The sequence below is a fragment of the Oreochromis niloticus genome, linkage group LG14 (assembly GCF_001858045.2).
Source record: "Oreochromis niloticus isolate F11D_XX linkage group LG14, O_niloticus_UMD_NMBU, whole genome shotgun sequence".
NCBI classification, from domain to species: domain Eukaryota; kingdom Metazoa; phylum Chordata; class Actinopteri; order Cichliformes; family Cichlidae; genus Oreochromis; species Oreochromis niloticus.
In genome coordinates, this window is record NC_031979.2 from 8,269,698 (window position 1) to 8,294,531 (window position 24,834).

General features: G+C 40.0%; 3 protein-coding genes across 4 annotated transcripts; all 3 read right to left on the reverse strand.

Moving 5' to 3' along the window:
- Nucleotides 1-861: 861 nt before the first annotated feature.
- Nucleotides 862-6,124, reverse strand: LOC109204906 (lysophosphatidic acid receptor 6-like). 2 transcript variants are annotated; one of them, XM_019367133.2, is made up of 2 exons: nucleotides 4,990-6,124; nucleotides 862-1,387 (listed from the first exon to the last, which is right to left on the reverse strand). In XM_019367133.2, exons 1-2 carry the CDS (start codon nucleotides 5,880-5,882, stop codon nucleotides 1,357-1,359), a joined length of 924 nt encoding a protein of 307 aa, XP_019222678.1. In that variant the 5' UTR covers nucleotides 5,883-6,124; the 3' UTR covers nucleotides 862-1,356. The 2 variants fall into 2 exon arrangements, with proteins under 2 accessions (XP_019222678.1, XP_019222676.1); XM_019367131.2 differs by lacking the exon at nucleotides 4,990-6,124 and adding an exon at nucleotides 2,551-2,678 and having other exon boundaries at nucleotides 864-2,351.
- Nucleotides 6,125-7,482: 1,358 nt separating this feature from the next.
- On the reverse strand, nucleotides 7,483-10,560 carry LOC109204907 (lysophosphatidic acid receptor 6-like). Its single transcript, XM_019367136.2, has 2 exons — nucleotides 9,729-10,560; nucleotides 7,483-7,719 (listed from the first exon to the last, which is right to left on the reverse strand). The coding sequence occupies exons 1-2, from the start codon at nucleotides 10,482-10,484 to the stop codon at nucleotides 7,633-7,635; spliced, it is 843 nt and encodes a 280-aa protein (XP_019222681.1). The 5' UTR covers nucleotides 10,485-10,560; the 3' UTR covers nucleotides 7,483-7,632.
- Nucleotides 10,561-11,707: 1,147 nt separating this feature from the next.
- Nucleotides 11,708-15,736, reverse strand: LOC109204989 (lysophosphatidic acid receptor 6-like). The gene is made up of 2 exons (XM_025898342.1): nucleotides 14,891-15,736; nucleotides 11,708-12,498 (listed from the first exon to the last, which is right to left on the reverse strand). Exons 1-2 carry the CDS (start codon nucleotides 14,985-14,987, stop codon nucleotides 11,708-11,710), a joined length of 888 nt encoding a protein of 295 aa, XP_025754127.1. The 5' UTR covers nucleotides 14,988-15,736.
- Between the last annotated feature and the right edge of the window lie 9,098 nt (nucleotides 15,737-24,834).

A 24,834-nucleotide genomic window follows, 5' to 3' on the forward strand; every position in this document is an offset into this window, starting at 1 on the left:
TTATGTTTTCTGTTCTGTTTTGACAGTCCCCCGTCTCATGTGTGTCATGTTTAGTTTTGCTTCCCCTTGTCACACTAGTTAGATTCTGCCAAGCTGTGCTCCCCAGGTGAATCCACTCAGCTTTGTAAGCTCATGTGTATTTACACCCTAAATTCTCATCAGTTCTTTATTATGTTGTCCCTTAATGCTGTGTGTCATTTGCCTTGTGTGTTCCCCATTTTCTTCGTAGTTCCTTAGTTTCTAAGTTAACAATTTCTTACTTCCCTGAGTTAGTATCAGTTTAGGTTAGTATCAGCAATATGTCCTGCACGTGGGTCCACTCCATGCCCACTCCAGAGCCAAATTATGACACTTTGATGTTGCAGCAAGAATCTGTTCATGATGCTTAGAGCCCTGAGAAAGTTCAAAATTGCTTAACTGCTTTCGAAACCTCACGCACTCTGTGATTTTCCCCACCAGCAAGATCAGCCAGGCGTGTGCAGCTCCATTTCAGAGACAGAAATAGGTTTGAAGTTGACCTCAGAGAATAAACCACAGCGAGCAGACGTTGCAAGCTGCTTAAGGCAGCATAGGAGACGATGTTGTATTGAACAAGCCTTGCAATGAAAAATTGAAACATTTCTGTTAAAATGTGGTTTGTAACCTGTGCCCTACTGTATCTTGTACTGCAGCAGTGACTTCCGGAGGACAAACCATGACATTTTTTTTTTCTTTAGCTCTCCAGCAGATGAAAGCAGTCTGCTTCCTCAGTCTGCTTCCTCAACTGAACAATGAGCAAAATGTAGGCTCTCAATAGGCTCTCAATCAAAACCCTTTTCTCACACTGTCTATTTCAACTACTTGAGAAAGTTATTTTCTTGCAGTTATTTATTTATTTATTTTAGAAAAATCATTCAGGAGAAGGCTTTAGGAGAAAAATAACAGAAGTGTACTAAACTTTGCGCATGAATAGATCCAAATAGTCAAACTAAATATGAAAAAATTAACAAAGGATATTGATTGAAGTTCTTAAGCTGACAACAAGTAACCTCATGAATGTGTAAAATAAAAAAAGCATTGCAGCTGTCTTTTTTAAGCTTCAGTTTCTACTACAGCAACCATTCTTTTGGAGGTTGACGCTGTCATGCTACAGCATAGGTCTAAATAAAGCACGGAACCACTACTTCAACTACCCTTTTCACCATCTCTCTCACACGCAGTTTCACAAACATGTTACTGTTGGTTTATTGGTGAAGCCATACAAATTGTTGAACTACAGAAAAGTTTGTGATGAGTTTAAGAGGAAAAGGTTATTCCTCTTAAAAAATATAGATCCCATTGTAAATCGAATACCAACTTTTGGAAATAGCAGGTCTTTTATCTAGAAATCTCTTTTTTCTTCCAGAAGGAGTCAAAAGAAAAGTAATACAACAGAGGATCCAGACAGCAGTTAGAAACAGTAAGACATACCAGCGGCATGATTTCTTTGCCATGTGCAGCCATTCCTATAGGCACAGGTAAGAACATGGCAAACAAAACCAAATTCATGACAAAGATCAGCATAACTTTCATCTTGTTGTTGACCTTTGCAGAGTCACTGAGATGTCTGTGCAGAGTCCAAGACACCATAACGGTGCACACAATGTTGACTGTTAGCATTGTGACCAGTAACACAATCTGAAGGTAAATAACTGCTAATCGGGTTTTACTCAATAAAGGCTCGTAAGAGTAATAAGATTTAAAACAGGTAGGTTGAGTGTGGTTGTTCAAATGTTCTAGAAAGTCCACACTCTCTGGGATATTCACCACCAGCATAAAACTCCAGACAAATGCAGCTCCTTTCCAGGCATTGGACGAGGTTCTTAAATGGCGTGACCTCAGAGGATAAACCACAGCCAGCAATCTGTCCACACTGATGAAGGTGATAAACATAGAGCTGGAACGGATGTTGTCACGAAAGAGCATTGTAATGATGAGGCACGCCATATTCCTCAGAGGCCATTCACGGGTGGCATGAAAGTAGATCCTCATGGGTAAAGAGATGATGAGTAGCAGGTCTGAGAATGCCAGATTGACCATGAAGACAGCGTTGGGTGATTTGAGGCTGTGGCGGCGAAGAAGAATCCACAGTGCGACTGCATTGAGAGGCAGACCTATCACCATCACGCAGCCAAAGACCCCAGCATAAACCCGGTCCTCTGTGGTGACATTTGATGTGTTCATGATCAGAAAAGACGTTCTTTTTGGTCCTTTATGAAGTATTGCAGCCAAGCAGCGAACGTGTCCTTCTGTGCTGTTCATCTGTGCGACGTGAGGAGAGCTAGTAAGGAACAGGAAACTCTGGTTGTGGTTGCTGACGTAAATTAAGTTTGCTGTTTTCAAATGACACACATGACATATCAATTGATATTAACAGCTCTACTCATTAGGATATGATTTATGGCAAGATGAAAGTAAGAGATGATAATGACCAACAGCAGGTCTGAAATAATCATATTGCCCCAGCATAAACCTGTGCGGCCATAGTGAATGTTTAATGTGCTCATGGCGATAAAAGAAATGTATACATACCCTTGATTAAAACTGCAGCTGAGCACAACACTCACACATTCATCTCTGTGATCTTTAGCTGTATCAAGTGAGATGACTGGAGAGGTTAAAAAGTCAAGTATTGCAACAGGAAATGTAATGATGCAATCTAAGAGTTATATCACTTACGTAAAAGAATAAAACAATTTGTTTTTCACATGATTTTGAATTTTTTTTTATGTAATATCTTCTTATCTAAAAAAGCAAACATAGTTTTATAAGATGTAACAAAGTTTAGAAATAATTGACAAGAATGGTTATTAAGGAATAAAAAGCCAGGGATCAAATTTCATAGTAGAACTTGTAATAAACTCAAATATAAACTGTTCAACAAGTAAGTACTATAACATAAACATAAACATAAACAGTGCACACAATGTTGACTGCTAGCATTGTGACTATTAACACAAGATGTACATTTGCTATATCGTTAGTTAAACCTGGTCTCCTTTCAGGACTGAAATCAAAACTACTAATGTTGGCATTTTTTAGAAAGTCCAAAGTCTCTGGAACATTCAATACCAGCACAAATAGCCAGACCACTGCTGCTCCTTTCCAGGCATTGGATGAAGTTCGAAGATGGCGTGACCTCAGAGGATAAACCACAGCCAGAAGTCTGTCCACGCTGATGAAAGTAATGAAGAAGGCGCTGGAGCGGAGGTTGTTGCGAAAAAGCATTGTGATGAATTGGCACACCTTATTGCTCAGAGGCCATTCACGGGTGGCGTGAAAGTAGATCCTCATGGGCAAAGAGATGATGACTAGCAGATCTGATACTGCAGACCTATCACCATAATGCAGCCAAAGACCCCAGCATAAACCCGGTCCTCTGTAGTGACATTTGATGCGTTCATGATGAAGTTTCTTCCTCCTTTATGAACTGAATTGCAGCTGAGCAGCAAACCTTCCACTCTCTGATGATTGACAAATAATAAACATACTTTTTATACAATTTGACAACATTTAGAACCAATACTATTAACATCCGTGGCCTAGGCTAAATGTAAAAGCTGTATTTTTCCCAATTCCCACTGACAAACAGGTAGCATTAAAACCAGTTGCAAGTTTTTACCATTTTGTTTTACTATTTTACAGCTATAAACTAGTTTTACTGTGAAAAAGACAAACCAAACCAGGCTGCAGGTCTACACCAACGCACAAAAGTGTTTCCACAGTTACGGAGCCAGCTATTTCCTTTTTTTCCCACTAGTTGTGTTATGAGCTCTCGATTTGGATTTTGCATAGAGACATGTAAACTTGAGATTTCCTGTTTTTCACAAATAAGCTTATTTCATAAAATGTTACAAATAATTAGCAAAAAATGAATGAATTCTCATAAAACAGCCTAGATTCTTTTGCTATTTGAAGTTTTCATGATGCCGATTAACCTTTTTATGACTCTTAGAGCCCTGAGAAATTCAAGATTGTTCAAAGGCTCTCAAAACCTCACATTGTCTGTAGTTTCTCCACCAGCAAAATGAGCCAGACGGGCGCAGATCCTTTTCAGGCACAGGACAAGGGTCTAAGATGGCATGGCGTCAAGGAAAAACCACAGCCAACAGACGTTCCAAGCTGATGACAGGGATGAAGTTGGCGCAGGAGAGGATGTTGTTAAAGAGCAGTGTGATGAACAGTGTGTGAAGAGTTAAAAGGTTTCTGTTAAAATGTGGTTTGTTTTACGTGCTTGACAGTATCTTGTTCTGTGGTATGGACTTCCGGAGGTCTTTTTAAACTCTCCAGCAGATAAAGACAGGTTGTTTCCTCAGTCGTCAAGTGTACAAAATGTACAATAAATCAGCTACAGTCCTGAAGCTTTAAATTTGAAGAATAGTTTTATAAAACTGAAGCTAACAAGTCTTTTCTCTATCTCTCCCACTGCCTGAGCTTCACAAGTACATTTAACTGACAATTATTGTTGAGTTACTGGTGAAAATTTCATTCGATTTTATTTATATAGCACCAATTCACAACAACAGTCACCCAAAGGTGCTTTATATTATAAAATAAGGAACCCACAATATTAGAATGAAACCCCCAAAATTCCATGACTGAACCCCCTCTGAACAAACCTGTGGTAACAGTGGGTAGAAAAAAAGTTCCATTCTAACAGGAAGAAACTTCCTACAAACCCAGGGTCAGGGAGGGGCACCAGCTGCCACAAATAATCGGGGGTGAGTGGAAAGTCAAGAAAGCAGAGAGAGGTGAGTCAAAAGACACACAATAGTACAATAAGCTCAGTTTCAGAATTTAGGAATTGGGAAAATATGCTTGAACTAAATGAGCATTTTGTGCAATAAAAAGTTAGTTCACCAAAAGAAAGAAAAAAAATGCAGGTCGAAAAGAAAATATCATACCAAAAATATCATGTCTAGCATCTATATTTCTTCTCCGTTTCTTGCATCTTCCTTTTTCTTCCAAAAGGAGTCAAAAGAAAAGTAATACAACAGAGGATCCAGACAGCAGTTAGAAACAGTAAGACATACCAGCGGCATGATTTCTTTGCCATGTGCAGCCATTCCTATAGGCACAGGTAAGAACATGGCAAACAAAACCAAGTTCATGACAAAGATCAGCATAACTTTCATCTTGTTGTTGACCTTTGCAGAGTCACTGAGATGTCTGTGCAGAGTCCAAGACACCATAATGGTGCACACAATGTTGACTGTTAGCATTGTGACCAGTAACACAATCTGAAGGTAAATAACTGCTAATCGAGTTTTACTCAATAAAGGCTCGTAAGAGTCATAAGATTTAAAACAGGTAGGTTGAGTGTGGTCCTGCAAATGTTCTAGGAAGTCCAAACTCTCTCGGATATTCACCACCAGCAAAAAACTCCAGACGAATGCAGCTCCTTTCCAGGCATTGGACGAGGTTCTTAAATGGCGTGACCTCAGAGGATAAACCACAGCCAGCAATCTGTCCACACTGATGAAGGTGATAAACATAGCCCTGGAACGGATGTTGTCACGAAAGAGCATTGTAATGATGAGGCACGCCATATTGCTCAGAGGCCAGTCACGGGTCGCATGAAAGTAGATCCTCATGGGCAAAGAGATGATGAGTAAAAGGTCTGAGAATGCTAGATTGACCATGAAGACAGCGTTGGGTGATTTGAGGCTGTGGCGGCGAAGAAGAATCCACAGTGCGACTGCATTGAGAGGCAGACCTATCACCATCACGCAGCCAAAGACCCCAGCATAAACCTGGTCTTCTGTGATGACATTTGATGTGTTCATGATCAGAAAAGACATTCTTTTTGGTCCTTTATGAAGTATTGCAGCCAAGCAGCGAACATGTCCTTCTGTGCTGTTCATCTGTGTGACGTGAGGAGAGCTACCATGGAACAGGAAACTCTGGTTGTGGTTGCTGACGTAAATTAAGTTCGTTGTTTTCAAATGCAACACGTGACATATCAGCTGATATTAACAGCTCTACTCATTAGGATATGATTTATGGCAAGATGAAAGTAAGAGATGATAATGACCAACAGCAGATCTGAAACAATCATATTGCCCCAGCATAAACCTGTGCGGCCATAGTGAATGTTTAATGTGCTCATGGCGATAAAAGAAATGTATACATACCCTTGATTAAAACTGCAGCTGAGCACAACACTCACACATTCATCTCTGTGATCTTTAGCTGTATCAAGTGAGATGACTGGAGAGGTTAAAAAGTCAAGTATTGCAACAGGAAATGTAATGATGCAATCTAAGAGTTATATCACTTACGTAAAAGAATAAAACAATTTGTTTTTCACATGGTTTTGAAATTTTTTTTAATGTAATATCTTCTTAGCTAAAAAAGCAAACATAGTTTTATAAGATGTAACGAAGTTTAGAAATAATTGACACAAATGGTTATTAAGGAATAAAAAGCCATTGATCAAATTTCAGAGTAGAACTTGTAATAAACTCAAATATAAACTGTTCAACAAGTAAGTCTTCTCAAGTTTTGTTCACTGCTGCAAGATGCTTTATATTTATGGTTATATATATATATATGTGCGTTTGTGTGTTTATAAACAGATACTTATTGATACTAAAAATTGCTATCAAAAATTGCTATCAGATTAGATGTCATCGATGCTGTCTTTACCTTCCTCCTGCACACAGGCAAGCACACAGCCCCTCTCCTCAGTAGCAGCTGAAATAGCTGAAGTTCAGAACACTGAACAGCACTTCATGGGGAATTTGTAAAGGTCAGGCAGGTCAGAACACTCAGTATGAATGTAAGCCTGGTTGATATGCACACTCTTTTAAAAAATGTAACTATTAGCAATTACCAGATAGCTGCACTGTTGATCATCCTGGATGAGTATTATTACAATGAAGAGTAATGCTGCAACGGACCAGTCACGTTGTGTGATGTCAAAGCTATGCAACGGTGGAAAAAAGAAAACAAAAATACCTTTGTTTATATAAACTCTCTTCTGGAACAAATAGTAAATGTTTCAAGTGGGTTTTTTCTATTAATTAATGCAATATAAGAAATTCATTATCAAATTAGGTTTGCTGTTTGCCAAATTTAGCTTGCTTTGCTTGTGATAGTTTTTAATATCATTAGTTAGCTTCTTAGCTAATGCAAACTGAATGCTCTGACAATGTGATTGGTCAGTTGCGATGTTGCAGCTGGACTAACATTGCTTTGATGATACAGGAACAACACCATCACAGGGGTAACAGATTGTCTCTGACTGAAGCTGAGAAAAGTCTACCAGCAACTCCACCTTTCCTGTTTATGTGCTATAAGATCTGCCTCTATGTCTAATTCTCAGATGAGCATATTTCCCCAACTATTAACAATTCTTTGAAAACAGAAGAAGTGTTCAAAATTTGCCAAAATTTCCTGACTCTAATAACAAGCCTTTTACAATCTTAGTCCATCATTGTTGTTCGAAGCTTCAGAAACATTTTATTAAACAATTACCTACAAAAAAAAATAAAAAATCTCCCAATACAGTTGAACAAAATACCTGTCCCATGGCTACACAATCACTTTTTTTGGAAAATAGGAAAACCTTAATGTGACTAGAATTTTACATTGAAATGGCATGTCCTAAGGTTACTGCTCTCTTGACGGATCCGCATCTTCTTTTTTCTTCCAGAAGCCATCAAAGGAAAAGTAATATAAAAATGGATCTAGACAACAGTTCACAGCAGGGGCGGATCTAGAAGGGTGGCATGGGGTGGCAAGTGCACCCTAAAATGATCCCTTGCCACCCCAAGTGCCACCCCAGTTTTGCATATGACAGTGTTGTTTATTAAAATAAGATAGCATTAACAGTTTGAGCGTAGTTACAGTTAACAGTGAATATAAATGCCAAATCTGAATACATTGGATAGTGTCCCCCCCCCCGCACCATTAACAAATGGTTCAGCCCATAGCAGGACCGACTTTTTTCTTGTTTTCAGTAGCTAGCGGTGCTTATGATTGTGCGAGAGCACATTTTGAACAACACCATGGGAATTTCGCTTTTTACACAGGTGGTTGGATGTTACACTCTGGAAATGGAAGGAAGGTGAGTGTTATTAACCCTCTGTGGTCCATGGACACTGCACTTCCAAATCACATGACTGATGTAAGCTGACATAGCAACAAGCTGCAGCCACGCTGAGTCTCTATTTCAGCCCACATTGAAAGTTCGGACTTCAAAGTTTTTAAATTGTAATTACAGGCCAGTAAATCCAGAGTTATCATAATATATACAAGCCACGCTTTTTTCTAAATACTGTCGTCATGTTTTTGTGTGTGTGTGTTTTAAACGTTTTCTAAGGAAAGCGCGAAAACAGTAAAGAAAGGAAAAAAAGCCACCTCTTTCCTATCGGTGGAAAAATGTACCATGTCGACCAATTTAAAAAAAAGTCAACACGTGGGATTTGGTTGTTTAGGAAGAGGGGAGAGTTTTGGGAGTGACGGTAACGGCAGCGAGACAGAGCGAGCGAGTGAGAGAGAGGGAGAGAGAGAGAGAGAGAGTTTTTAGATGTGGGAGATTTGTGACGTTTAGTGTGGAGTGTATACTTAGTGTGTTGTGTTGTCTTGTGTAGTTGTTCTGTTGTGTAGTCGTTTTGTTTTGTGTGTCAGTGAGGCCACTAATGAATGTCACAAAGGCACATTTGCAATATAAACACTGTCACTAAGTAGAAAACCAGCGGAGTGATACACCTCCTGTTGTCAGGCCTGCAGGTTTATCCCTGTGCTGTTCTCCTCTGTCTTTTGGTGGACAAACTTTTTTTTTACTGGCACACATCATTTGTGAGGCATCTTATTGCGAAACCTGATTGTTCTCTCATTTTAGTTTTAGTAATATTTTTAAATGGTTGTACAAAATGGAAAAAAACCCACCCCGCAGGTGTATTGGCTCCATTTTTAGATAAATAGTTGTATATGTTTACAAAATGTACAATTTATAGTTGCATTTCAAGTTATAAAAATTTACTCAGCATGCCTGTGGGGTTTTTTTACAGTAAAAAATACTACTAGGATTTTAAGTTCTTTGTGTGATTTCAGATCAGTAATACTAATGCAGTATGTCAGTGAAAAAAAGAACTAAATTCAGTTGAGCTGAAAAGAATGATACCAAACAAGGCAAGGGGGAAAAAATAAAATGAAACAATTTGAGGGTGAAATACAAACGTAAACTCAAAAGGAGTCAAAAATGGCCGGTTATATTTTGGACCTCAGTGGGTTAATCCAACAAATCATGAAAAATTAGGTTTAAATTTTTGTTCATGACAGTGCAGATTTCTGACATTTTGTGTAATTTAAGCTGTAACAATGTGATTGTTTTCTAACAAAAAACAGTGTGAAACTTAAGTTAGACTTGTGTTTGTAAATGAACCGCCCCATGTTGTGTAGCTTTCTGGATTTTATACTTATTGGGCTACATATTTATTTATTATACAGGCTATACAGTACATAAGATCAAAACTCACATGTTTTATGTAACTAAAGTGTGTAATTCTGTGGGCTACAGACAATAATTAAGTTATACACTATATTTATATGAAAAACGTGTATACTTACTACATTTGAATTATTTTAACCATATGTAACCACCTGCATATGTGTTTGAAAAAAAGGCTTTGATTTTGCCACCCCATTTGATTCCTTTGCCACCCTCATGCCACCCCAAGAAAATTTCTCTAGATCCGCCCCTGGTTCACAGCACTAAGACATATCAATGGCTTTAATTCAGTAGGTTTAACTGTAACTACACCTATTGACAAAGGTAGGAAACAGATAGTAAACAAAACCAAGTTCATGACAAATATCAGCATTACATTCATCTTGTTGTTGATCGCAGAGTCAATGAGATGTCTACGCAGTACCCAAGACACCGTAACAGTGCACACAATGTTGACTGCTAGCATTGTGATGATTAACATAAGATATAGAAATGCTATACCTTTAGTTAAACCTGGTCTCCATTCAGGACTGAAATCAAAACAACTACTGTTGGCATTTTTTACAAAGTCCAATCTCTCTGGAACATTCAATACCAGCACAAATAGCCAGACCATTGCTGCTCCTTTCCAGGCATTAGATGAAGTTCGAAGATGGCGTGACCTCAGAGGATAAACCACAGCCAGAAGTCTGTCCACGCTGATGAAAGTAATGAAGAAGGCGCTGGAGCGGAGGTTGTTGCGAAAAAGCATTGTGATGAATTGGCACGCCATATTGCTCAGAGGCCATTCACGGGTGGCGTGAAAGTAGATCCTCATGGGCAAAGAGATGATGGCTAGCAGGTCTGAGAGTGCCAGGTTGACCATGAAGACAGCGTTGGGCGATCTGAGGCTGTGGCGGCGAAGAAGAATCCACAGTGATGCTGCATTGAGAGGCAGACCTATCACCATAATGCAGCCAAAGACCCCAGCATAAACCCGGTCCTCTGTCGTGACATTTGATGCGCTCATGATGAAGTTTCTTCCTCCTTTATGAACTGAATTGCAGCTGAGCAGCAAACCTTCCACTCTCTGATGATTATCTGTGTGAAGTGAGGGTAGATTAGACTAGGGAGTGTGAAAAATTGCAACAGGAAGTCTGGTGGTGCAATTCGCGGCCGCTGACGTTAATAGTTATAACATTTTTAATTGAAATATTTGAATTAATTTAACATTTTTAATTGAAATATTTTGTTTGACAAACAATATATTATGACTCTTAGAGCCCCGAGAAATTCAAGATTGTTCAAACGCTTTCAAAACCTCACATTATCTATAATTTCTCCACCAGCAAAATGAGCCAAACGAGCGCAGATCCTTTTCAGGCACAGGACGAGGGTCTAAGATGGCATGGCGTCAAGGAAAAACCACAGCCATCAGACGTTCCAAGCTGATGACAGGGATGAAGTTGGCGCTGGAGAGGATGTCGTTAAAGAGCATTGTGATGAACAGTGTGTGAAGAGTTAAAAGGTTTCTGTTAAAATGTGGTTTGTTTTACGTGCTTGACAGTATCTTGTTCTGTGGTATGGACTTCCGGAGGTCTTTTTAAACTCTCCAGCAGATAAAGACAGGTTGTTTCCTCAGTCGTTTAGTGTACAAAATGTACAATAAATCAGCTACAGTCCTGAAGCTTTAAATTTGAAGCATAGTTTTGTAAAACTGTGAAGCTAACAAGTCTTTTCTCTATCTCTCCCACTGCCTAAGCTTCACAAGTACATTTAACTGACAATTATTGTTGAGTTACTGGTGAAAATTTCATTCGATTTTATTTATATAGCACCAATTCACAACAACAGTCACCCAAAGGTGCTTTATATTATAAAATAAGGAACCCACAATATTAGAATGAAACCCCCAAAATTCCATGACTGAACCCCCTCTGAACAAACCTGTGATAACAGTGGGTAGAAAAAAAGTTCCATTCTAACAGGAAGAAACTTCCTACAAACCCAGGGTCAGGGAGGGGCACCAGCTGCCACAAATGATCGGGGGTGAGTGGAAATACAAGAAAGCAGAGAGAGGCAAGTCAAAAGACACACAATAGTACAATAAGCTCAGTTTCAGAATTTAGGAATTGGGAAAATATGCTTGAACTAAATGAGCATTTTGTGCAATAAAAAGTTAGTTCACCAAAAGAAAGAAAAAAAATGCATGTCAAAAAGAAAATATCATACCAAAAATATCATGTCTAGCATCTACATTTCTCCTCCGTTCGTTGCATCTTCCTTTTTCTTCCAAAAGGAGTCAAAAGAAAAGTAATACAACAGAGGATCCAGACAGCAGTTAGAAACAGTAAGACATACCAGCGGCTTGATTTCTTTGGCATGTGCAGCCATTCCTATAGGCACAGGTAAGAACATGGCAAACAAAACCAAGTTCATGACAAAGATCAGCATAACTTTCATCTTGTTGTTGACCTTTGCAGAGTCACTGAGATCTCTGTGCAGAGTCCAAGACACCATAACGGTGCAAACAATGTTGACTGTTAGCATTGTGACCAGTAACACAATCTGAAGGTAAATAACTGCTAATCGAGTTTTACTCAATAAAGGCTCATAAGAGTCATAAGATTTAAAACAGGTAGTTTGAAAGTGGTTCTGCAAATGTTCTAGAAAGTCCAAACTCTCTGGGATATTCACCACCAGCAAAAAACTCCAGACGAATGCAGCTCCTTTCCAGGCATTGGACGAGGTTCTTAAATGGCGTGACCTCAGAGGATAAACCACAGCCAGCAATCTGTCCACACTGATGAAGGTTATAAACATAGCCCTGGAACGGATGTTGTCGCGAAAGAGCATTGTAATGATGAGGCACGCCATATTGCTCAGAGGCCAGGTGCCTGTTGCATGAAAGTAGATCCTCATGGGCAACGAGATGATGAGTAGCAGGTCTGAGAATGCCAGGTTGACCATGAAGACAGCATTGGGTGATTTGAGGCTGTGGCAGCGAAGAAGAATCCACAGTGCGACTGCATTGAGAGGCAGACCTATCACCATCACGCAGCCAAAGACCCAAGCATATGTGACAGGTTGAAGGACCACTGTTCAAGGACTACTGCATATAACACTGTTCAGTTAATACTAATTCATATCAGTTGATATAAGGACAAAAATAATGTAAATATGGTAAGAAAATGGTTAAGAGTTTATTATTTTTCATGTTCTATTAATGGCTTTCATGTTACTTTAGAGCAGAGGTTCCCAAAGTGTGGGGCCCGCCCCCTAGGGGGGGCACAGAGCCATTGCAGGGGGGCGCGGTATGAAAAGAAAAAAGAAAAAAGAACGCGAACATTTTTCTTGTAAAACAAAGGGGGGCCTGACAAAAAAAGTTTGGGAACCACTGCTTTAGAGAAATGCAATCTATACATCAGTGATCGGCTAGTAAGCCTTTTCTGGGATCGATTAGTAGTGTCTCTATTCTCCACTAGGGGGCTTCCGCGCGTTCTCCTCACTAGCGATGGTAAATTCGATTCTTTTTACTGAATCGAGTTTTAATGAGTCACTCACCAAAATGAATCGGGTTTCTTGAGTCATTTGAGTCACTGAGTCAGTTGACCAGAGAGTGCAAAAATGTATATTTTCACTCAAACTTAATTTGTTTCTCTTTTTTTTTTTTTTTTTTTTTTTTTAACCTGTCCCGTTTGGTTCTTTTGCCATCAGAATTATTGTCTAAAGGCGAAGAAAGATGCCCAACAGATTTACTTTACCAAATGGACCATCCCAGCCTTGCCGTAATGGTCCATCTGATTCACCTTTTATTGTTTATTTTATTTTCACTTGCTGAATACGGGACAAACTTGACTGGTGGAAAGAAAGGGGAGAAAGAAAGAGGGAAAGAAAAAAAAAAACCTGAGAAGAGGGACGGGGAAAAAGGGCAAAAAACAAAAACCAACAGAATAAGCAGACAAAAAAAATACATATCGATCACCTGGATCACCTGTTGAGAAAGAAAAAAGAAAGCAAGCAGAAGAAGACAAGAGTAATAAACAAGATCACAATGATATATGGGAATATGACAGTAAATACTAAATATTAAACATTATGGTGCAGCACGTGAGATCGACAGCGCACAGTGTGCTTTGAGGTAGGAGCCCAAAAGGGTGTAGTTTGTGTGTGTGATCACCCGTGTGTACACCTGTGAGCATGAACGCGCTTGTTTTTAAAAGGTTCCTTCATGTAATGATCTGCTAGAGGGTGTGGGGGGGCCACTGCCCCGACCTCCAGGGCATGAAGCAGGTATGGAGGAGATCAAAACTCCAGACATCCAGAGGCCCTTTGTTTCTCTTTTAATCTAAATCCTACTGCTAAGATGAATGATTGTAAAAGAAAACTATTTTTTTAGAGCACTATATATCAGCATTAACAGGACCTCAGTTTGGTGTTTCACAAAGCTGCTGATCTCAGACCTGCACAGCTTCCGTTTTTGATGTACTCAGCTGCATGAAGAGCATATGAGATTTTCTCACAATTAAATAAAACCTGATGAAGGTCAAAGGTCGTCACTTGTATGTTGAACTACAAACTTGTCATCTGGAATTCTTTCACAGTTTTTTGCACATAGTGTGTTATTTACCATAAAGTGATTCAGAGTTGTTCATACCAGAGTAACTAGAGAGGATCATATATTTTTAAATATATAACTTTCTACAGGACTGAATATAATACCTTTATGTAAAAGTCCGGAGCCTCTGGGGAGTATCCGAGTATTTATAACATTACACAAACCAAAGTAGGGGTGTTCGATATAACGATATATATCGGATGACGATAGAAAAACGTCTATCGTTTCATTTTACGCTATCGTTTGTTTCGTGGTGTCGCAAAATAAACTGTTTACGGCAATATTTTTTCATTATTTTGATGGTCACTGTAGTAGCTATATTAATTTCCTAAAGTTCTCTTTTTCTCTTATATTTAATATAACCACACTACAGACGGACAAGCGCTTGTTTTTATGCGTTGTCGTTAGCAACAACGAAGGTAAAACCACCTCGTGTCCGCTTGTTTATTTTCCACATAAACCTTTCACAATAAAGCTCAAGATCCTGTTGAGACTTTTCAAAATAAACTGAATCACGTGAAAGATGCAGAGTATTTACGGATGAGAAGCAAAAAAGAGCCGTCAGATGCTAAAAAATAAACCTTAGACTCAAACGTTAGAACAGGCTTTTCCCCGCAGCACACAGTGTAATAAATACTCACAAAGAAAACAGCGGCCGTTACAACTTATGTCTAAAAATGTATCGTTTCATGTATCAGTTAAAACACTCGACTCCAGGTACGCGACGCCCAGCTGGAAACACTTCACGCAAGTCGAGCTGCCCGACATTCACAGAATTTACAGAAAATGTTACATCATAGATTACATAGAGTACATACCTGTTTTCCCTGCGAAAGGTTTGGATGATGGAGGAGACTGTAGAGCGAGGCAGATTAGGCTGCACTCGACGACCTGCCTCTGCCATTGTGAGGCCATGGTTTATGACATGGTCTATAATTGTGGCCCGAATTTCATTTGGGACAGCACAGTGTCTTCACGCACCTCGGCCTCTTCCCCCTATTCCTCCACCACGCATTCTCAGTCCTCCTCTTCTTCTTCTTCCTCCTCTTCCTTGAGGGAGAACTTCCCTTTGTCCGTTTGCTTGGCCTTGTCTATCCATGTTCAGAGATCGGACTGGCTCTGGTCAAGCTCTATATATCTGTGTTTGGCAGATATATGGAACACACCTGTGTGTGACACTCCCCCTTCGTTAGTCTAGTTTCACCTGACTATCAATGACTGTCATCAATTTATCAAATATTCAAAGAAATTCATATATGGTATTCATGGTATTATGTTCTTGACCAATTTTGACAATTGAACAGACAGTTGTGCATGCGAGTACTTATACAATGAAATCATGCTGACATGTTTTGGAGAGAATGATCATTAGACTGGGAATCAACTAATCAGTTTAGATCTACAAGATCTATTCATTTGGAAAATGTGCTAAATGTGGGCTAACTGTATAACTGTAGGCTACTTGTACTTAATCATTTGCAAAGATGCACTGAGACAATTGAGACATGTACTAAGGCATTTGCGATTTGATAAAATGAATGGGAAATGCCATTCTGTTGTGAACATTTGCCAAGAGGTTTGGAGGTTTGTCCATGTTATTTTGAGAATGTCATTTCTGTTTCAAGAAATGAGCCAAACCAATGGAGAAAAACTGTAAAATCTCAAAGGACAGCATTATATTTTTGATATTAACAGTAACTCTGGGCCTCTGTAGAGTGTGCAGCTTGTCTCATCGCTGTCTAAAAATGGATAACAAACATAAGAAGTGCTGAATCCTTCAATAACACAGACTATTAAGAGTATTAGGTGTGTAGCATCGCTAACTAGCTAGCAACAAGCCTCCAACACAGTGCGTATGCTAGCGGCTAATCTAACTACCGAATTAACAACAGAGTGATTTTAGAACTATAAGATGATAAGCTGTGTGTGTTTTTTTATAACACTGACATGGTTGTATTTACCTTAATTAAAGGAGTCGTCAGCTGCGGTAAACCAGCAAAAAAACTCGAGCAGCCGGGCTACGTAAAAAGTGTAGGGGGGCGTGTTTGCGGTCACGTCCAGCGGGTGTGTGGGCGGGAGCGTTACACAGTCGCTCCACCTCAAGTCACTACTGCGCAGACTCTGGCTCCAAATTTGCAAGATGGCAGCCTCCACAAGCGGGATATTTTGGCTTCATTTTTGCACAATGGTAGGAGGCGGAGTCGCGTCGTCCATGTTTTCTACAGTCAATGGTCCTGAGTGATTCGCTTATACTATGATTCAGCACAGCAAGGGAGGGGGTGAGTAACTCAAATGTGCTGTTAGCATGCTAGCTGAGCGATGCTACTGTGAACCGAGGAGCTATTGTCCTGATGTGAGCTTCTACTCAGGATTTTTTCTTCCAGTTCAGAGCAGAAATGTTTTTGTTAAGAAACTGGCTGTTGTTTTTTTCCCCACAATTTTAATTATAAGCTAGATATATTTCTACTAATGGAATTAGCTTGCTAACAGCAACAGGGATGAGTCAGTGAGTCAGTTGCGCTTGTGAATCATGATTCATGAGTCAATAAAGTGATTCTCGAGTATTGAACGATTCGTTCACGAATGGAACATCACTACTCCTCACTGCAATAAACTACTGCATGAGAGACGCAAGTCATAATCACTCTCGTGAATCTTTTCCCCCTGTTTTCAGGTAAAAGTGTTCAAAAGTTGATATATTTCCAATTTGTACACTGTTAAGATATTTAAGAGGTAATCCTTCATTGTTTTGTAAGCGTTAGAAGCATTATATTACAGTTTTGTGCACATATACGTGGCGGTTTTGAGCCTCAGTTTTGTACTGTATAATGGCCATTAAGATAACGGCAGGAGCTAAAAACGCCGCTTTTGTCAGCCATTTTGTCAGGAAACCTGTTCTGGCATATATAGTGAGCACTTTAGTATTTTGGTTTATTATTTAGTGTTTGTCTTCCACCATGTGACAGTAAGCAGTACAGAATGTGAAACGTTTCTGTTCATTTTCACTGCAATAAACTACTGCATGAGAGACACAAGTCATAATCACTCTCGTGATTCTTTTCCCCCTGTTTTCAGGGGTGTAACATTTGGAGGCACCGCTGTGATTGCTGCTTAGATGTCCGGTGTCCACAATCTGCACATCGTAGTCCAAGCCAGCTAAATCCCCCCATACAACCCAGGCAGACTGCAGTGAGGAAAGTTTGCTATCGAAGCGAACTGGTAGCTGTGTTTTAGCGCATGTTTCCTGAGGCCAGCCAGAGATCATCAGGGGCTGCAAAAACGACTCAGCTCAGCGTCACCTGTACATGCAAAATTCTTCCTGCCTACTGCCACAATGTCTTCGGTGGAAGAGCTGCGAGAAGAGGTTGTGCGTGAAATGCACACTCTGTCCAAAGATCAACTAGTGTCAATCTGCGAGTTCCTCGGCATTGCAGAGAAAATAGATGTTAGCAGAAAAACACGACTGTCACTGCTAACACACATCCAAATACACATTGAGAGAGAAGGTATAACAGTACTTGAGGATGAAGGAATGTCAGAACTGTTGTTGCTTAATGATAAGATTGCTGAAGTAATGAAAGAGACAATTGTTGAGACTGAACCAAATGCAAATGAAGGGGGTTATTCAGGGCACAGAGAGCAACTAAACACTGCAGCCTCACTGGTAACAGAGACAGCTAATGCAGTTAACACAGCGGTTAGTTCTCACTCCCTAGCTAATCGCTCTGTCCCTAGCTCATCTGTGTCAAGTGCCCCCCAATGACCAAGCCCTTACTGGCAAAAAGATTTCAAAATATCAGGCCAGATCGGTGAACCAGGTCAAAAGATAAACTGACATTTTCCAGTCTTGCTCACCAGATCGAAAATGGACTGAGCAGAGGCTACTCAGAGCTTGACATTGTAGATGCTGTCATCAGAGCTATCTTGCCAGGTCTACAACTACGCAGCTATTTGGAGGGAAAAGCTCAACTCACCCTTTCGACTCTACGCCGCATCCTGCGCTCCCATTTCCAAGAGAAGAGCGCCACCGAACTCTATAAACAACTTGCCTCTGAGGTACAGACCCCAAAAGAGACTGCTCAAAGCTTCCTGATGAGAGTTTTAGATCTAAAGCAGAAAGTCTTATTTGCTTCCCAAGAATCAGAGTCAGGATTCAAAAACGACCCAGTAGTGCTGGGCGATATGACGATATATATCGTGTGGACGATAGAAAAGTTTCTATCGTGCCATTTTTCTAACCCTAATTTTATAAATTATTACATAAAATATATCATTAACCATTTACAACCGGTCGGAACAGGCACACTCCGTTTTGCCTAACTATTTTTAAATCCCTGTAGAACTGGAACCACGTAAGGTAGCGCAATAATTTTTTTGCATATGAAACCGTAGGAGTTGTACTTACATGTTATTCCATTAGCTTGCCCTAGGTCACAGTTTCCTTCCACATATAGCTTTGCAAAAATTGCATAAAAAGCACTTCCAGCAACAAAAACATAATATTCCAGACTTGCAGCAACAAAAACAATATTCCAGAAACCCGCTTTGCCGATCCGATCAGCTGTTCATAACACTTCCTACGTTGGAATATAAGTCAGCGCGAACTATCGCATGTCCGCCATTACCTGTCCGAAACCGGAAGTGACGTAATTTTCGCGGAAAATGTAGCTTTTTACTTTTTACAGCCTATGTTGGTGTTTTTAAAAGTCATGTTTGACTTTATGCTTTTCTGTATCGTTTCCGGGATGCTTAGAAGTCAAATTACACTGTTGGAAATAGTTTATTTTGATGCACATGCTGTTTTTTTGCAAATTTGCATTATAATATTTGTTTTCATTTTTCCTGTAGTATATAAAAATTAGTGTATCTCAAAAATAAAACTATGAAGACACTCAAAATAAATTTCTCGGAAAGTATTTTGTGCAACTTTCTTGTATTTACAGTTTTGAGGGATAAGCCTCTTAAATTTCTCTAACTAGAAATACATGTAAAAAAAAAAAAAAAAAAAGATTTTCAATTTTTTTGTAGTTTATTGCACTTTTTTGCAATTTATGTAGTTACTATGGACTTAATGCATACATATCATTAAAATTTGGGCTATAACGGTTGTATTGATGTATAGCAACTTGAAATGCTCCCACAAATGGCACTACAGCATGTAAAATGTAAAGATAAGCTCTGGTGGACTTGGTCTCATGGTAGGTCTTAAAGGGTTAAATAGCCTGTGGCAAATATATTAGTGTTGTCTTCTCACTATACATACTCTTAACTTTATGCAAGAGAAAATAAAGTATAAAAAAATGATATTTTTCACAAAGAAACTCCGTCTTGTGGTTTTGCGACATGGTGCTGCTTTACATGCACCCGTATTTGCGACATACTTTACGGTAACTCAAAACAAAGACTGCACCCTCGGCACTTGCTGTTTACAGACTGCATACTTTCCAGATGACCACAGGTCAGTTGGTATATCGTGATATATATCGTTATCGTGATATAAAATAATTCATATCGTGATAAATATTTTTTCCATATCGCCCAGCACTACGGCCCAGCTTTAGTCCAGCGTATGTGTTTACACACTATACTCACAGGCTTCCAGAGTGACATTGTCAGGATAGATATGCAGCCACTCCTCTTAGACTCTAAGACACCTGATGAACTCCTGTTAGAGAGGTTAAATATGGCTTGTGCCAATGAGGCAGAAAGGAAAAACAAGAAAAGATGTTTAGCATCACAGACGGCTATAAGTGTGAGTGCAGTGCAGTCAGATGATGTGTCGCCTGCTAAGAACCCTGTGAAAGAAGTTAAAGCTAAGATACCACCAGAGCTTTTAACTGAGTTAGCGGAGCTTAAGACAGGTGTAGCCTCCCTGAAAGGTCTCAGTGCAGAGATAGCTCAGATTAAAGAGACTCTACAGCAGCCGGTGCCTGGTCCTCAGTCATATGCCCCACCACCAGTTATGCAGTATGCTAGGGACCAGCAGCAACAGCAGTATTATAGCTTCCAGGGCCCCCATCAAAGACCACCACCCCCTCAGTATCCTGTACAGCACTACACAGTAGGGGTGGGTTTTTATAATCGATTTATCGATTAAAATCGATTCTGGCTTGGATAACGTGAAATCGATTCATTAAAATCCTGAATCGATTTTTTAATATAAATTTATTTTGCCCGAAATGCCAGAATCTCAGGTGAAATCTCACAAAATTTCAACAACCACCAAACAGCTAAGACAGTAAATGAGAGCAGGTACACGGATTTTGCACAAAGACGTAAACACGCAGCGCGGACCCGCGGATCAGAATCAGTGAGATGTCGCCTTTCTTACCCGACGGCACGGACACGGTCGGGGCTGAAAGCCGACAACTCGCTGATTCTGATGTTTCGGCGGGTCCGCGCTTTGTGTTCACGCCCTTTTTGCGCTGATTCTAAAGCTGTTAGTTTGATCTCTCTCCAAACAATATTGACTGAACCAGCAGCAAAAGAAGATCCAAACTACGCTTCACATAAACATCGTCATGAATTCACTCTGACTTTTACTGTTTTGCTTCCACCACGATAAAAATCACACTTCATGCACAGCTCTCTCTCTCTCTCTCTCTGTGTGTACTTCAAGAACAGTTTCCCGTCTAAAAATCTGTTTTCTGCATTATTTGCTTGCTTGTTACGCACAAGTCTACCGTTGTTTACAGCGCTGTCGGCCGCTGTTTTTTCCTTTTACTTACTTCCGAAAAGAAAACCTAATTTCTGCCGTTCAATACTGAACAAATTTAAACTTTTTAAAATTATGCAAAATGCAAAACGCTTAGCCGTGTCTCTAATAAAACCGCTGTAACGTCAGAGGTAATGTTCATATGTTTATTAATGGTTTTCTTTCATTTTTGATGTACTGCAGAATATTTTTATAAAATCCCAGGCCAGGAAAACCACCTTCATGTTTTTCTGTGTTTTATCTTCAGCTACTTTGACACAAAGGCATCTGCTGTGACGCTCACACCTTTGATAAAGTCTTGCGTGTGTCAGCTTCCTTTTTATAGATACAAAAACATGTAAATGTACTGATTTGAATCATAATATTTCTGACTGTCAAAATTTCCCAGATTCAAATCGAATTGAATCGAATCGAATCGAATTGACTCGTGCATCGAATCGATTCGGGACCTTGTGAATCGGAAACGAATCGATTCTCGAAATCAGTGACGATACCCAGCCCTACTACACAGGTAGTCCAGCCCGCTGTGAGAGGAGGTGCCACATTTGCCAGCAGAATGGAGTCAACGAACGCTGCACACACTGCTACCTCTGTGGGAGTAAAGAACACTTTCAGGCTGGATGTAGAAGCAGAGGTATGAGACCATATAAAGAGAAACATTTAAACCAGCAATGGTTACCACCGAGGGATGAGTGTTAACCATGCCCATCATCCACAAGTCCCAACATTGCTCCAACTGTAAACAAGAAAAGTCAGGCATGAGACAGTGTTCAGTATGTAAAAATGCACTTTATTGTTCAAAAGCATGCCAGAAACAACACTGGAGACAACATAAGAGACAATGCACTGGCTTAAAGACTAACAAAGACAATGAGACTGTTCAGGTACCACTGCCGCCAGCTCATGTAAACACCCCTCACAAAGTCACGTCTCTGGTGGGCAGGCAATGTCTGGTTGAGTGTCTCCTGGACGGCCAGAGGCTTCAAGCTCTATGGGATTCAGGCTCACAGATGTCGATCATCGATGAGAAATGGAAAAAGGACTATTTGCCACACACAGAGCTGAGAGATGTAGCCGATATTATGGACACATCTGAACTCACCCTGACCGCAGCAAATGGGACCAACATGCCATATCTTGGGTGGGTTGAGACAACCTTCCAACTTGTTTCCGGAACTGAACAAACTGAGAAATTGACCATCCCCATGTTGGTAATGAAAGGTTTTCAGCTCACATGCCCTCTTATAGATTACAATGTCATTGAATACATTGTGAATAAGACTGACCAAGCTAAACTGTACAGCACAGTAAGGAAAGCATTTCCCAGCCTCAAAAGACACAAAGTGAAAGCTTTTATACAGGCTGTTAGTGCAGATACTAGAGATGGACCGATCCGATATTATGTATCGGTATCGGTCCGATACTGACCTAAATTACTGGATCGGATATCGGCGAGAAATAAAAAATGTAATCCGATCCATTAAATATCAAAAAAGCACCTCAAAAAAATTGCGACGTAACTCGGCTCATAACCGTAGCACGTCGGAGCAGTATGTGTCATGTGATAGAGTGGCTGTGTGTATTTGTAGCCTCGCTACCAAACCAGCATTTCATCTCCGAGGAAGTTATCCCAGACAGAAGTAAAGCAAGTGTGTAAGTTCATCTCTGAATGTTAGTAAAGCATTCCCACGTTAAGCTTAACAACCGATATATGGAGCGACTGCCTCTCTCTCCCTCTCCTGCTGCTACTTCAATCGTGAAACTGATCAATGATCAGCTGATCGGCTTCTCTGTCGCGAGTCCGTCTCTCTTCTTTGTTTTTGGCCCACTTTGCACCAGAAAGAGGAAACCAGCGGCTGAACAACAGCAGCACATTTAACCTTGATAAGCTGTTAGAATTTATTTAATATTACTTTCTACACCAGGATCCTTTTCTACGTAGCTGACGGCTGGTAACTGTGCAGGGGCAGATCTAGCAAAGTTTAGCCAGGGGGGCCGATAGGGCATGAACAGGGAAAAGGGGGCACAAAGACATACTTTTCTTTCTTATTCTCATTTAAAATGTCTAGCTTTTAATAAATAATTATCTGAATATTACACCCAAAGTTTTAATCTGATGTAAAATGTATAGAAGTCCATTACTGTATATAGTAACTGTTAAGTCTAATATACCCTAGTAAGCTATAGTACTTTTTCCTTTGGGAAGATACCATCTGTGAATTCTGCAATTCTGTTGAAGAAAGATGTTGAATCTATTTAATTATTCTTGAAAAATAATTTATTTCTGTGCATTTTTTTCACCCTGCATCAAATTAAAGTTGATTACGTCGATTAAGCATCATGAGGTGGAGGGTGGAGGGTGGGGGGTGGTTCCCTATTTTTTTTGCTGGGAGTTTGCCACCCTATTAGTTAGGTTGCTTAATATTTCTGCTAAGTACTCTTTAAAATACCAGAATAGGGAGGATGGAGTAGGTTTAAGTTTATTAGATTGATCAGTGTTGCTGAACTATGAAATATTTTGGGCGCAGTGTAATAGCAGAATAACTTTAGTGTTGTTGTTTATTTAAACTTGAGTATGAACATATACAAAATCCAGCAAGATATTAAAAAAAACAGTTTTATTGATTAAAAACACACTATATCGGATTCATATCGGTATCGGCAGATATCCAAATTTATGATATCGGTATCGAACATAAAAAAGTGGTATCGTGCCATCGCTAGCAGATTATGGCTGTGTCCGAATTCAGGGGAAGGATGCTCAAAATGCCATATTTGGAGGCAATGACGTCACAGAGACGCGACGAGGACTGTCCAAATTCAAAGAGCACTCAAAATGTGGCGACAAACGTGTCCTACTCCTCCGCGAATTTGCGGGTTAGTCGTGTCCGAATTCACGGGAAGGATGCGCCAATGCCACATCTGGAGGCAATGACGTCACGGCGACGCGACGAAGGCTGTCCGAATTCAAAGAGCACTCAAAATGTGGCAACAAATGTGTCCTACTTTGTCCTGAATTCTAAGGATGGTCCGATGTATCCTCCGTGTCCTACTATATCCCAGGATTCATTGCGGGCCACCTGCCGCATAAATTCCGAACCAGTAGAATGATTTTTGAGTGGAACAATGGCGGGCGAACCAGGCGTGACAGTGGGAGAGGAATCCACATTCAAATGTAAGTACTTGAAAATCTGGTGTTACAAAAGTTAAACCCCCATAGCGGTTCTGTTGGTAGTCCCTGGGCATATGCCTGTTTTTAGCTTATAATCCATAGAATCCCCGTGATAGATTGCACGTGAACTAGTATGGTGGCCCCAGCAGTCTGTCATGCATTGCCACTCACATACAGCTACGTTATATCTTGCTAATTAATCGTTTTGTGATACGTTGCAGGGAACAAAGAGCAAACAACACTCCTCATCCGATTACGAGGGGAAAACGACCACCTCTTCACTGGGGTGAAGAATTCTGCCACTGTGGCATGGAGGTACAGGAACAAATCGATTCACACCCATATATGAGTTTAGTTTCATTAACCCTCATGCTGCACAGAACCTGTGATGTCCAGACGGTATTACTCTGGCGTTCTGCTGTGCAAACGTTCAGATGTGGGGATCAACATAGTTGCCAAAGTTTCTGTCTGCTCTTATTTTTCGGGTGTGATCAGGAGTACAGGGAGTGCAGAATTATTAGGCAAGTTGTATTTTTGAGGAATAATTTTATTATTGAACAACAACCATGTTCTCAATGAACCCAAAAAACTCATTAATATCAAAGCTGAATGTTTTTGGAAGTAGTTTTTAGTTTGTTTTTACTTTTAGCTATTTTAAGGGGATATCTGTGTGTGCAGGTGACTATTACTGTGCATAATTATTAGGCAACTTAACAAAAAACAAATATATACCCATTTCAATTATTTATTTTTACCAGTGAAACCAATATAACATCTCCACATTCACAAATATACATTTCTGACATTCAAAAACAAACCAAAAACAAATCAGCGACCAATATAGCCACCTTTCTTTGCAAGGACACTCAAAAGCC